This window comes from Coenobita brevimanus, chromosome 71, assembly GCF_032717465.1.
Source record: "Coenobita brevimanus isolate Jiangsu-jjx chromosome 71, ASM3271746v2, whole genome shotgun sequence".
Lineage (NCBI taxonomy): Eukaryota > Metazoa > Arthropoda > Malacostraca > Decapoda > Coenobitidae > Coenobita > Coenobita brevimanus.
In genome coordinates, this window is record NC_137024.1 from 34,613,913 (window position 1) to 34,628,512 (window position 14,600).

The 14,600-nt window shown below is 38.9% G+C and overlaps 1 protein-coding gene across 7 annotated transcripts in view; it reads right to left on the bottom strand.

The window, feature by feature from the left end:
• The window catches only part of nSyb (neuronal Synaptobrevin), a 157,242-nt gene that overhangs the window by 120,952 nt on the left and 21,690 nt on the right, over window positions 1–14,600 (bottom strand). For all 7 annotated transcript variants that reach the window (XR_013898594.1, XR_013898595.1, XM_080277937.1 and 4 more), the window contains exon 2: window positions 11,188–11,338. Coding sequence is in view for 5 of the 7 variants with exons in the window: in XM_080277937.1 (XP_080134063.1) it covers window positions 11,188–11,338 (151 nt within the window). In the remaining 2 variants the exon portion in view is untranslated. The remainder of the gene's footprint in view (window positions 1–11,187; window positions 11,339–14,600) is intronic.

Consider the following 14,600-nt stretch of genomic DNA (forward strand, 5'->3'; position numbering starts at 1 on the left):
TATTGGCCTTAAAACCCTTTGCAGTAAACCAAAACATCACCTGACCTTAAAATCATCTTGCTTAATGTGTATTTTTAGATAATTAAGTAACAAACTAAAATTTTTTCAGATTCCATCCTAAACTAGTAATTTTGCAATGCTTTGCTCGCCTGTGAAAAAATGGAGGTAATACCACAAAAGATAAGTGTTTACCCTATATGACTAAAATTAAAATTGGTTTAACAATGACATTAACTTAAAAATTTTTGGATATACAGTAAAACCTCGATATAACAGACTTCAATATACCAGAATTTGCTATTATCAGACTCGAGGAGCCGACTGGATTGAATTTTTATATATTGGAAAAAGTCCGATAAAGCCAAAAGCAGTCCTGACTGCCTGACCAATTCAGCTATGTTCAGCACAATAAGGTAAATAAAAGACATGTTTATCAGTATAGAGTACAGTATCATTATATATATTATACCATTTGATTATTATAGTGAATCCACTAAATGACAGTGAAAGCAGTTGAAAAACCGTTGGTGCTATCCGGACTAAGGTATATTGGAAAAAGTCCGGGATAGCAGGGGGAAGTCTGGGTGTTGCATTTATCAGAATTTCACTTTTTTCAGAATGGCTTGGGCCCCAATTAGCGCGTTATGATAAGGTTTTACTGTACTGTTTATGAACAGGAAAAAATGGACTGGAAAATTTTGTTTGTAAGTTAACAAGGTCTGTATTTCACACTGAAAATGCCCTATTACTTCTATACACTCCTGTACTGCCAAACTAATAATATGAACCACATTCTGATTAGAATATCGGTTTCTAGTAGCTGATCCAGATTGCCATGTGTGTCTGTACACAATGTTCTAGCAATATAAGAGAATAAAACAAAAATATTGCAAATTAAAACAAAATGTTATTACAAGCATAAACCTCTAAAGGCAAGTTATAACAGTGGCACACATTTCCTATTTGTTATCTGGGTTGTCCTCCTCCTCAACATGATAATTTCTAACCATATAAACCATAGCTTTCAAGAGAGAGGACGTCCCTGGCATCGCTCCTGACCTTGAGTAGTTTCAGGAATTTTGTCTGTCCTGTCTCCTAGGGTCTTTCTTTAAATTTAAAATAATGAAAGTTGGTAGACTACCAAAAATGTAAAGATTTGTTGGCAATAGTATACATGAATGTTTGTGGCTTATTGGTAACAGCTGTTTAGGTACTTGATCGGTACGTTAAAGATGGCCGAAAATGTAAACAATGAGGGAATGGAATTTCAAGGATTTGATGCTAATACTAATGTCATGGACCTAGTGAAAACATTAATTATGAGGATTAGTGAACTCGAAAAAAAAGTAGAGAATCTAGTGATAAAGGATGTGTCAGGAAATACGGAAACCACCATACAGAGTCTAATCCAGTCCAACGAAACAGCCAATGAAGAGATTAAGAATTTGAAGAGGGAGAATGTTGAACTGAGGAGGAAACTTGAAGAGAGTACTAATAAAACGGAGAAGGTGAGTAATGTACTAGAAGAACACAAGGCAAAGTGGGCACACGTAGATGAAGAACAGAAAGAAGTGGTCAGCTTAAGAGAGATCATCCAGGAAGAAAGGGAAATGAACAAGAAAGAAATGGAAGAAAATGTAGTGAAAATACTGAAGAAAAAAGAGAAAATAGTGAGAGAAACGGTAGAAAGGAACAGATGTGTGGTAGTATTTGGAAACAGGGAAGAGGAAGAAAAGGTTAGGTTCGCAAGACTCGAGAGAGACACGAACATGGTGAGAGGAATATTAGGCAAGATTGACCCCGAAGGAAACAAGTGGGTAAAAGAAATTGAGGAAGTAAGGAGGATAGGGCCTTATAAGAAAGGGGAAACAAGACCAATGAGAGTCAAGTTTACATCAGAAAGTGTAATAAATGAGATACTTAAAGTGACCATGAAATTAATCAAAGAGGCGGGGAGGGAAAATATTATAATAAGAAAAGATCTGAATGAAGAAGAAAGAGAAGCTTTAAAATCATTAAAGGAAGAAGTAAAGGAAAAAATGATAAGAGGACAGAGGAAGAACGTAATACTTTTTTTTGGAGAGTATTGGATATGAAAGTAAGGAAATGGTATTTAAGGAAATAGAAGTGAAGGAAATTAGGGGGATGGTTGTGAAAGATCAGAAGTTGAGGAAGTGGTACGGACAGAGAGTAGGAGAGAAGAGGGTATTAATAATGTCAAAAATAATTTGAAGGTGATATATACTAATGTTGATGGTTTCATATCGACAAGGATCGAAATTAATGATTTCTTGAGAGAGCATGTACCTGATGTCATGTGCTTTGTAGAGACCAAATTAAGAGAAGATATTGATGTTCATTTGGGAGATGGTAAATACAAACTGTGGAGAAAAGACAGAAAAGAAAAAAAGGGAGGAGGAGTGATGATAGCAGTGAAGAACAACATAAATGTAGATACTGTGGAAATGGGAGAAGGCAGGGCTGAAGTGATATATATGAAATTAGAAACTGGAGAGAATGTTAAGAGAGATATGGCGGTAGTGTATGTTCCCCAAAGACGAGAGCATGGAAGGATGACGAATACCATGAGATGTTGTCAGATATGGCTAGCTACTTGCAAAAAATAATTGAGAAAAGCAATAATATAATTTTGGTGGGTGACTTTAATTGTAAAGAGGTGAACTGGGAGGAATGGTACTCGGGAGGCGGCGAGGATTCGTGGGGTACTATGTTATTAAATATAATAATGAATAATGTGATGACGCAGTGGGTCAAAGAAGAGACACGGTTTCGAGGTGAGGACACACCAGCAAGGTTAGATTTACTGTTCACCAAAGAACCTGATGTAATAGAATCATTGGAATATCTCTGTCCTTTGGGAAAAAGTGATCACGTGGTCATTGAGTTCCAGATGTTAATAGGAAACGTCGAGCCAAGAGACGAGCTTCATAGACAGGGAAGATACAACTTTGGCAAAGCAAATTTTACAGGATTGAGAAACTTTTTGAAAATGCGGATTGGAGAAAATTCAGAGAAACAAGAGAGATACAGAGGAAGTGGGATATCTTTCTAGACCTCTATAATTTGGGAGTGGAAAAATTTGTACCAAGAGTAAGAGGGAAAGAAAACAGGAAAAAGGAGTGGTTTAATAGAAGGTGTATGATAGCCAAAAGAGAGAGATAAGGCGTGGATCAATTGGAGAAAGAGAGGTAACGACAGAACAAAGGAAGAATATAAAAGAACAAGAAACGAATACACAAGAATACGTAGGGAAGAAGAAAGGAAATTTGAAAAGGTATAATTGACAAATGCAAGGATGAACCCAAACTGTTTTATAGATTTGTTAATGGCAAACTGAAACAAAAGGAAGGAATCACCAAGCTGAAAGTAGATGGAGAGGTCTTTAATGATGCGGCAATGCAAGCAGAAATAATGAACAAACGTTTCCAGTCAGTTTTCACTAAAGAAAAGGAGCTTGTGGAAGGGGAGGGAGTGATTAGAAATGTTCCGGTGATGAAAGATATAAAAGTGGAGGTGCAGGAAGTGTATAAATTACTGGAAACTCAAGATGTAAGGAAAGCCCCAGGACCTGATGGAATTTCTAATTGGGTACTGAAGGAATGCAGAGAACAACTGGCGGATAAAATTCACAGCTTAATTGTATGCTCACTGGAAGAGGGGAAAGTGCCAAAAGAATGGAAGAGGGCAAATGTGGTACCAATTTACAAGGGAGGAAACAGGGAAGAACCCTGAATTATAGACCAGTGTCTCTAACCAGCATGGTCGCAAAATTGTGTGAGAGAATCCTGAAAGACAGATGGATAAAATATCTGGAAGAGATGAATATTTGGCTGAATGTCAGTTTGGATTCAGAAGTGGAAGGTCATGTGTTTCAAACTTGTTGAGCTTTTACTCAAGAGCGATTGATGTGGTACAGGAGAGAGATGGTTGGGTGGATTGTGTGTACTTAGACTTAGAGAAGGCCTTTGACAAGGTACCTCATAAGAGACTAATGTGGAAACTAGAATATATAGGAGGACTAAAGGGGAAACTTCTGGAATGGATGAGAGACTTTTTGAGAGACAGACAAATGAGGACAGTAATAAAGGAAAAGATGTCTGGATGGAGGGAAGTAACAAGTGGAGTCCCTCAAGGCTCAGTGTTGGCGCCAGTAATGTTCCTGATTTATGTAAATGATATGGTAGATGGAGTGAACAGTTATGCGAGTCTGTTTGCTGATGATGTAAAGATCTTGAGGAAGATAGAGGTTGAGGAGGATTGTAAAATACTGCAGGAGGATTTGGATAGGATACACAATTGGAGCCGGACGTGGGAAATGAAATTTAATGTAAAGAAATGTAAAATATTGGAAATGGGTAAAAGTACCAGGAGACCATCACTGAATTATTTTTTGGGTAATGAATTAATCACAAAAAGGAGAGAAGAGAAAGATTTGGGAGTGCTGGTCCAAGATAGTTTGTCACCAGAAAAGCACATTAACAAGATAGTTGGAGAGACTTATAAGCTCTTGACTAACATAAGAGTAGCATTTCATTATATGGATGAGGAAATGATGAAAAATTGATAGTGGCCATGATCCGCCCCAGGTTAGAATATGCAGCGGTAGTGTGGTCCCCCACACAAAAAGAAAGATATAAACAAGATTGAGAGAATACAAAGAACAGCAACCAAGATGGTCCCCAGTCTGACAGACCTGTCATACAGAGAGAGGCTGGAAAAACTGGATTTGCCTTCGTTAGAGGAAAGGAGAAAGAGGGAGACATGATTGCGGTGTTCAGGACCATGGTGGGAGTAGATAAAATTGACAAAGAAGATCTGTTTGTATGGGATAAGAGAGCAACAAGAGGACATGGAATGAAATTGAAAAAGTCAAGCTGCTTGAAGGATATCAAGAAATATAGCTTTCCTTACAGAAGTATAGACTTATGGAATAGCCTGGACAAAGAGATCGTCCAGTCTAAAAACATAAACGAGTTTAAAGTTAAATTCGACTTATTGAGAAACAGCGACGGAAACCCACGAGCATAGTACATTCCGTGTATATCACAATTAGGTATATTCTTAAATATTTGGAACGACTTAGACAAAGAGGTGGTGCATGAGAAAAACATTCATGTGTGTAAAGGTAGACTTGATAAATGTGGATATGGAGACAGGACAACACGAGCATTGCTCAATTCCTGTATACTACAAATAGGTAAATACAAATAGGTAAATACACACACACACAAGCCTACCTATCAGTGACTATCAGTGATGTGTTGGTCCATACCTACACATGCCTCAAGTTCTGACAGTTTTCCATCCCTGACCATTACCAGTTCGATGTTCTTATGCATAACCTTCACCACCTGTTGGGCCATACACACAGAGAACCAAGTCTACCTCACCTAACCCCCTAGAATACAGGGCAGGTGATGTTCTTTTCAATATATTCCTGTTGCTAACACAATCTTACTTAACTTAGGAAAGATGTCTTTTACTAAAGGTTTTATAAAGGCCATATCTAACCCATCCAGTTTTCTAAAAGTCTATCCTACACTGACTAAAATCATTCAGATGGTTTGAAAAAAATGAAAAATACATCTCCAGGATGAATGGGTTAATCACTCACACTTAGGGGCACTTCCTCATTTTGTTAGATTTGAAGAATAGAAGTACAGGAAATTTAAGAATTTGCAATTTACAGGTTCTACAAGAAAAGGGCTAATTATTTTCATTTGACTCACTGCATTTATGTAGCCTGAAATATGAAAAATAAGTTGTTTAATCTTGCACATAATGATAATAGCTATACCTGTAACATCAATTGTATTCATGTTTCTTTTTAACTGGTAAAATGTACAGCCTCAGTCAGCAACTCCTTTACTCTTCTGAGGATAAAAAACTCATGATGAAAAATACAACTTGCCTGAGTACTGCTGATTAGTTTAGAATGCTTTCAATAGATTGTGAGAGCTTCAAGGCACTGTAAAGGAACTAATGACTGCAACTGCTGAGAGGGACAAAGTATCTGTATAACAAGTGGCTGGTCCTCACTAAGTCCCAGATGTTTTACAACTATTGGTACTTTTTCAGAACAAGTGATATTCAAAATTATGGGAACTTGCAACTGCTGTATCAGCAGCATATGGAGCTTTAATAGTTATAGGACTGACTTAACAAAATGAAAAGTCAAACAAGAGGACAAACTCATGCATGCCACTCACCAACCTCTAACAAATGAGACAGCATTTGGGGTACAATATATCAGCAACTCAACTACAGTGGAATCTCCTACAATGCAGTCTTATGAGACTGGGCACATGCCGTGATCTGAGAATTTTGCAAATTAGAAATAACTAATCTTATGGAAAAAATTACTTATGGGTCTGTCATTTTGGAAAAACTGTCCCCCATACCCCCAAACTGACATCAAACTGGTCACCGGCAAATTCTAACAACCTGGAAAAGAAAGTAGTAATGCATATAAAGGAAATTAACAATATTGTAAGATTCTTATCTGACTATGACTGACAACAAAGAGTGAATGGACAGGGGAGGGGTTCCTCCTTATTACATTTTACTCTGCGTGAAAGTTAATGTTGGCTTCGTCTTCTTCCTCTTCCTTGAAGAAGCTGTAGGCTTAGGAGTGTTATGATGGGCCATGGTAAAATTAGGCAGGCAGAGGAAACACAAGAAAAAATAATCCTCTCATGCACCACACCCGAACTACACGCCGTCAACAGAAAGGTGACAATGCACGAGCATGAGCCAGGCGGTGGGACTCTCGCGCGCGTGCCCTTCATGCTTGGTGTGGTAGGGAAGCAATGTGATTGACTTGGAGTAGGTGTGATGCTTGATTATGATTGGTTTAGTAATTAACAAAGACCCTATAGAAAGAGAGACTTGATACTGAATATTTTCAGCTGCTTGCTGATTGGTCAGTTGACGTGGTTGCATTTTGGTGCAAATGCATCACAGTCTGACTACAGATTCGTCTAAAAATATATTTTGTCATCTGCTGTGATACATGATTGGCTGATGAATAAAATAATGTTTTAAATGTTCTATATTTTGTTAATCTGAGCTATGGAAGATTTCCGTGTTAATCCTCATCACTACATATCGTATGTAAACGCCCAGATAATCACCAAATTATAATACTGAGAAACCAAACTGATGGCAGCCACAAATGTGGGGTACTTTTTGCCCTTGTTAATGGTTTGATTGTGCTGCATTTGGGTACAGTAACAGTCATGGACCTTTTATGTGACTTTTTCAATTCCCTTGTGATCCATCAAGAAGGAAATTAGGGGATTTTAAGGTGAAGAGAGCGAGGTTGTCTGTGAGTGAGTGCCGTCGGAATTGCTTGGCAAGTTTTATTTGGCCCACAACCACACTGGGATGTACACCTAAATACTTGTCCAGAATTATGGATATCAAGAAGAACAATACTCTTTACATTCAACCAAAAGTCCAACAAAGTTAAAAACACCGGGCAAAATACGTAAACACTGATGGTGTTAATCAATTTGGCATCGTCTGGCAACTCGTCTCAGAACTTTATATGCTTCAAAATTAGTCTACCATATACAAAGAGGAAAATCTCATTTTTATAAAGCTTTACTTATTAAGAAACCACCATTTGCGCACACAGAGCATAACAGGTGTTCAAAAATGCATCGGAAAACCTCCACTTTCGAAGTTGCAATCGTGAATTACGTATTATTTCCACGAACTACTGATATTGCAAATTGTTGCATGATACTGCCATGTACTGTATTATGAATTAGCTGTCTACAAATGCGTGATTTAAGAGATTCCACTGCAGTCAGTACTTCAGTTCTTCTATCCTGACCAAATTCTGACAGAATTGAAATCTGATGGCATTAACCTGGCAATCATGGGCTTGTAATAATATAGTACCAATAATGGAATGTTCATATGAAAATTACTCACATACAGTAAACTCCACTTCACTGACAAACATCCAGCAACCCTAAACAACTGACAGATTCAGAGAGAATATTAAAATATACACAATAATAAAAAAACAGCAGCTGACCACACACAAATTTTAACTTGGTGTGCCATTTTTATGTGCACTCTTGTTTCAGCAAGGTTTTGATCAAGTGATACTACCTATCAAGGATATTTGCCTACCTGCAAGATCAACAAATCTCCATGGAGTTTATTATTAAGGAAACTTTTTTTTTTAATTCCTTCATTTTAATACTAACTCCGGTTTGGCTGTAAAGTGTATGGCAGCTGTATGAATGAAAAGAATAAACAAACTCTCATGCATCACTACAAGTCAAGGTCTGTATTATGTCACACAGTGGCCCAACTATCAATACACAAACAGAAATGGGATATTTGATTTACAAGAAAAATCTCATTATTATTCTGACTATGTGAATACTCAGACATGTTAGGTTGATTTGGCTGTTTACATTGCTATTCCTGCCTCCCACATCACATTACCAACATAAAAGCAATTTAACCTAAATGTTTTTGTGCTCCCATGAAGGGGGTACAAAAACATTTAGGTAAGGTTTATGGTAGAGTGTAAATTATGAGAGTTAGAGAGGGTGCAGAGGGAGTGATTGGTGAAGAGCAGTGTGGCTTTAGGAGAGGGAGGGGATGCGTGGATCAGGTGTTTGCTGCGAGACAAGTGTGTGAAAAGTATTTAGCGAAAGGCAAGGATGTGTTTTGGCCATTCATGGATTTAGAGAAAGCGTATGATAGAATTGATAGGGAGGCCTTGTGGACTGTTTTAAGATTGTATGGACTTGATGGTAGGTTACTAAAAGGGGTGAAAAGTTTTTATGTAAATAGTAGAGCGTGTGTAAGAGTGGGAAATGCTGTGAGTGACTGGTTTCCTGTGAGAATGGGCCTGCGACAGGGATGTGTGATGTCGCCTTGGTTGTTTAATATTTACATGGATGGTGTTGTAAGGGAGGTGAATGCAAGAGTTTTAGGTGGAGGTCTGAGTCTGGTGAATGTTGATGGTGGAGAGTGGAATCTGAAGCAGCTGCTGTTTGCAGATGATACGGCACTGGTGGCTGATTCAGAGGAGAGATTGAGACAGTTGGTAGAGGAGTTTGGAAGGGTGTGTGAAAGGAGGAAATTGAAAGTAAATGAGAATAAGAGTAAAGTGATGAAGTGTACGAGGTTGGTAGATGATAGAGGGATGAATATAGCTTTGAATGGCGAGTTGCTTGAGGAGGTAGAGGGTTTTAAATATCTAGGGTCACACGTTGCTGTGGATGGAAGAATAGATACAGAAGTGAAGTTTAGAATAAATGAAGTAGGAAAGGTGCTGGGAGGAATGAAAAAAGTGTTTAGATGTCGTTCGCTTAGAATGGACGTAAAGAGAGGGTTGTATGAGGGTGTTGTGGTACCGACTGCGTTATATGGGGCTGAAACATGGAATATGGGTGTAGCAGAGAGGAAAAGTTTGAATGTAATGGAGATGAGGTGTCTGAGGAGTATGTGTGGAATGACACGTATGGATCGAGTGCGAAATGATGAAGTGCGAAGGAGAACTGGAGTTGTTCGGGAGATGGCTGGTAGAGTTGAGCAGAGGGTGTTGCGATGGTTTGGGCATATGGAGAGAATGGATAATGAGCGATTGGTGAAAAAGATAACTAGATCTCATGTAAGAGGTCTAAGGCTGAGAGGAAGACCACGAATAGGATGGATGGACAGTGTGAAGAGAGCCCTGGATGCGAGAGGGATGTCTATTGTGCAAGGAAGAGTGGCTGTGCGTGACAGAAATAAATGGAGAGAAATTGTGAATGAATAAGTGATGACGCAGCCCTGAGGGGATATTCTCCCGCATTTAGTCTGATCACCTAGTCAGGTCAGGTGCAGGTAAGGGGATGGGTCTGTTATGATGTGGCAGGGGTAAACCAGCTCTGTTGTCGGGCCCTGCTGCGGATGTCACTGATTGCATTGCACAGTTGACCCTTGTGTGGTGTGGTGCGGTGAGGATCTGTCCGTTCTCCCCTTGGGGCTAAGATGCGAATGAATGTGTTTGAATGGATGAGTAAATAGGGAGTGTGTCGTCCTGTCTCGGCTACCTCCCTTTCCTTGGGGGAAGCAGCCTAGCTATATAGATAGATAGATGAAGGATAAGTGCATCTTGTAAACAACTCACAACAACAATAACCAATTTCAAGAAACAGTAAAGGATGTTAACTTTAGCGTTAATGCAAAAACAGAAATTCAAGACTTATAAGAGACTTTAAAAGAGGAAATCCCATAACTTCGAATCAAGTGAAATTTGAAGTGTTTTTAATTAACTGTGAGTGTAATGGTACAAGAAAGTTTACTTCAATGGATGCTGATACGGTACTGGATTAAAAAGTGCGAGGATTTCACACTGATTATTAATGTGGATTAAACCCTTGCCTCAGAAGTGGAGTTCTGCATAACGTGGTCACTACTGTTTGTTTATTCTATTGCATCAGTGCATCACATCATCATCATCACTGCAACTCCATGATGGAGAGTGCAGAGGGCTGTATACTGCAGTGCACACTGTATAACAGTGCCAGTTTTGATGCTCTTACAGTTTATGGTATAACAATTATTTATAGACTATACACAGGAGTTAATCTTATGTAACAGCCATTTTATTCATCAGGTACTCTGAAATTCCCATAACTGCCAGTTAACAGGGGTTCTACTGTAAATAAGATTTTTCAAATATGATAAGACTGACACAAGTAAACAGTTCTCCATTTCCAGCTCTCAATATTGTTTTTCCTCAATCAGTCAATATAACCTGAGATAACACTGACTTAAGCAAACATTACTGAACTTAACTTACACCACTCATTATGATACTGGTAACAATGCCCAGAATAAACATTACTTCATTTATACCATCTTACCCACAAATGCATTTAAATATGCCACAAATACCATACACAGTACCATTTTTTTTTTTTTTTTTTTTTTAATGCAAGAAAGAAGGAACCAAAGTCCAGGAGCACGCAAACCGTTCCTTCCAAGAAAAAAACAAAGACAATACAAAAGAGAGCCAAATTCCCGTTCATTTCGAGATAATCCATTTACACCTATCTAGTAATGTTACCTAGGTTGTATTGCAACAAAGAAACTGTAGTTTACTCTGGTTACACTGATCTTACACAGTGACATGGGCATCTGGCTTACCTCATCAACCTGTGCCTGGGTCTGTTGCATTCGCTTCTGTGCTGCGATCTGCTGGGGTCCGCGGGGTCCTCCCAGGATCTCCCCATTTTCCCCAGTGGGAGGGTCGCCACCAGGAGCGGCCCCTCCAGCTGCGGCTCCTCCCTCAGTTGACCTGTGAAGTTACACAAGATGTGACACATATCTCACCAGATAGGACTGAAAGCTTGTTGGTTGAATTAGTGATGTATTTCTCAGTAGATTTAACATGTCTTGTTGCCTTTTTAATTCCTCAGCACATTACAGAAAAAACTTGACAACTACTAGTAATTTGACTTTTTCTTCAATATATATAATGGATAATCTGAAACTTAGTTAGTACCATAGCTTATTTTTAATTAGATTTCACACACACTTTATTGGTAATACTCCACTGGTGATTCAATCCCCAGGAGTTCTTAAATATAACCCAACTGATAGGGCAACTTATTTTTCAGAAGACTTGATATACAGTAATCCCTGTACTATCCGGACGCCCACTATCCGGACTCCCCACTTACCAGACAATTTGGGCCCGGGCCTTTGGAACCCCCCCCCCCCAAAAAAAATGACATTTTTTTTCAACTGTAGTTTGAAATTGGCGCACAGCGCCGAACAGCACTGTTTACGTTCGGTGCTTGCTTCCCCAATCCCTCCCCAGTTGGCAGTTACCATCTAACTACCATCCCGACTAGACGCTCATTCAACGGATGCCACACGTGCTCGTTTTTGTGAATAAACAGTGAATAAACTTTAATACCTCGCCACTAGACCACATGGGAATTTACAGTGTTGTGCAGTGTTAAGAAAATAGAATTCAGAGTGCAAAGATTAAGTACAGAGTGCAAACTGGTGGTTGAAACTGGCATGGTGCAATCAAGAACAGAATGTGCAGTGTTAAACAATTACAACTCATAGTGCAGGGGATTAAGTGCAACACAACACTGGATTACTGTATGTGCTTCAAGAGCATTTTCACCACTGCCAGAGCCTTAGAGGAGACAGGTTAACCTTCATAACGAAAGGCCTTGGACGTGTTGTAAGTACTCTGTACACTCCTAAATGTATTCGATACTCACTTCTAAGTCCTCATTCTCTGGTTCCTTTTCATTAATTTCATACTTTCTGTCCCTTATTTGTGTGAATAGGGTCTTTAAGAAGTGCTATGCATGTCCGGTAGATAGTTATGTAGGTGGTTTTCTGAGTTAGGCTGGGTTAGGGTCCATAAGTACCAGTCCAGGAGGCAGGGGCCCACTTTCTGGACCCACTTTCCGGACATACCTTTGGCTCTATTACATCGGATAGTGGAGGGATTACTGTATATATGCTAGTTTATCAACATAGTGATTTGACATCAGTCATCAGAAGACTTAATAAATCACTGGTAGATCTGATGATGAATATCTTAGATCTGACAGGCAAACTGATGGCTGATTGGTGTGTTCGATAAATGGACTGAAAGACAGGTTGATGATTTGTCTCAGTGAATTTTCTTCTCTGAAGAAATGTAGGTACTGTACCATAACAATGGTTACTTTCCACACTACACATGCACATATATCATCCCAGTAGAAATGATAATAATGTAAAAAAAGGAACTAAATAAAAAAGAAAGTGCGTACATATGGCAATATAACTCCACTATACATCTTGGAGCATATTTTTCCAAAGCAGATTAAAACCTAATACTTTGTGAAACAGGTGGCAGATGGTGGCAACCATCATCCACTCATTTGATGTCATGTTGCCCACTTCTTCCTTCGCCTGTATCATTCTTTTTCTGTGTCTGCCCTCCTCTCTTCCTATTTCTTCCATCTTTCCTGTCACTTTTTATTACTCTCCTTTTCAGGTGGCTTTACAATGAGTGACAAGCCTAATGGTTTCCAGTAAGCCAGGAAACCATTTACAATGCTAGACAGTAACCATATAACTAACCCATAAGTGTTCCCTAAATGTCAACTGGCAGGTTGGCAGGAGGTTAGTGCCCCTCCCTGTACAACAACTAACTCAAAGACAAACAGACACCCCTTGTGGGATCATGGCGTCTGGCTATAAACAGACTTCGGGAAATCATATGTCACATAAGATACCAGTACCAAAATATACAGTATTTGTACCCTGTTATTCTATGTAAGGAAATTCACTGTCAGTCATATGTACAGAAACTCCCAGCTAATATCTGAACATGCTGGCCCTATTGAAGCCAAATTCACAACGTATCACCTGCATTTTTTAAAGTAGAATTTTAACAGTTCATTTAATGTACGAATACGAAGTTAAACTGAAGACAATCATTATCCAAGCCTGAAACTAAGTTTTATACCTTTGACTGCAATTTTCTAGACCACAGTGTGGCCTTTCAATATGTGATCCAAGTTTTTTGGGCTGTTTACTGGCACAGCAGTGCAACTTCTCACTGCCCTAACACAACAATCACAATTGGATCATTATGGTGAACTTCTCCGAAGCCACATTATAAATGACTTGTCAACTAAACAAAGGAATACAGTAGACTCTCACTGTATTGAACTACCTGTAATTGAGTGGAAGCCAGATCAGATAAAGCCAATAATCAGTCTCAGCTGATGGTCCCCTGAGGTGGTATTCCAGCATATGTTTACAAATGAGAACAATAGCATATTCTAGTATTAGAAATGAAAACTATACCCATTTTACACTAACTTGGCCTACAATTTCACCCTTTTGCAGCTTATTTCACATCATTTTCATAACACTTCTTCAGGACCAGTAAAGTTATTACTACAATAATCTCCCAATTATCCGGCATAATTCAGTCAACTCACTTGCTCGCCAGATATTGCACATGAGTGGATAATGCATCGGTATCCCCACTCAGCTATTCATTTGGTGCTGAGCCACATAATATGGCACTACCCTATGCTATTCATCTTGACCCTCTATCCTAAAAACTTTCCAACAATATTGCCCATGAGTAAAAGATAAAAATCATGCATAAAATACAATACAGTACAGTAATACTGTACCTCAATATATGATACCCCTTGATGTTATAACCCGGCTTAATGATGGGGGTAGAAATACAATCATACCCGGCCTAACGATGGCCAAACCCCAGTTTAATGATGAGTTTTGATTTTCTTTTTACTGATTTTGATGATATTTTAAACTAAAATTCTGTGTTTAGGTTGATTTATAAACTGTTCTTAGAACAGATTTAATAAGTTTTAGCCATAGATGGAGTGAACACTGTCATTTTGGGGTACAGTTTACTATGCTTGATATTTTCCAGACTTATATTCGATGATTTTCAGATTTTCTATCTATCTATCTATTGCCAGACGCCTCGTTCCCATTTGGGGTGGCCACAAACAAATCTCCTCCATGTCGCCCCGTCCCCCGCCATTTCACTGCCCTGC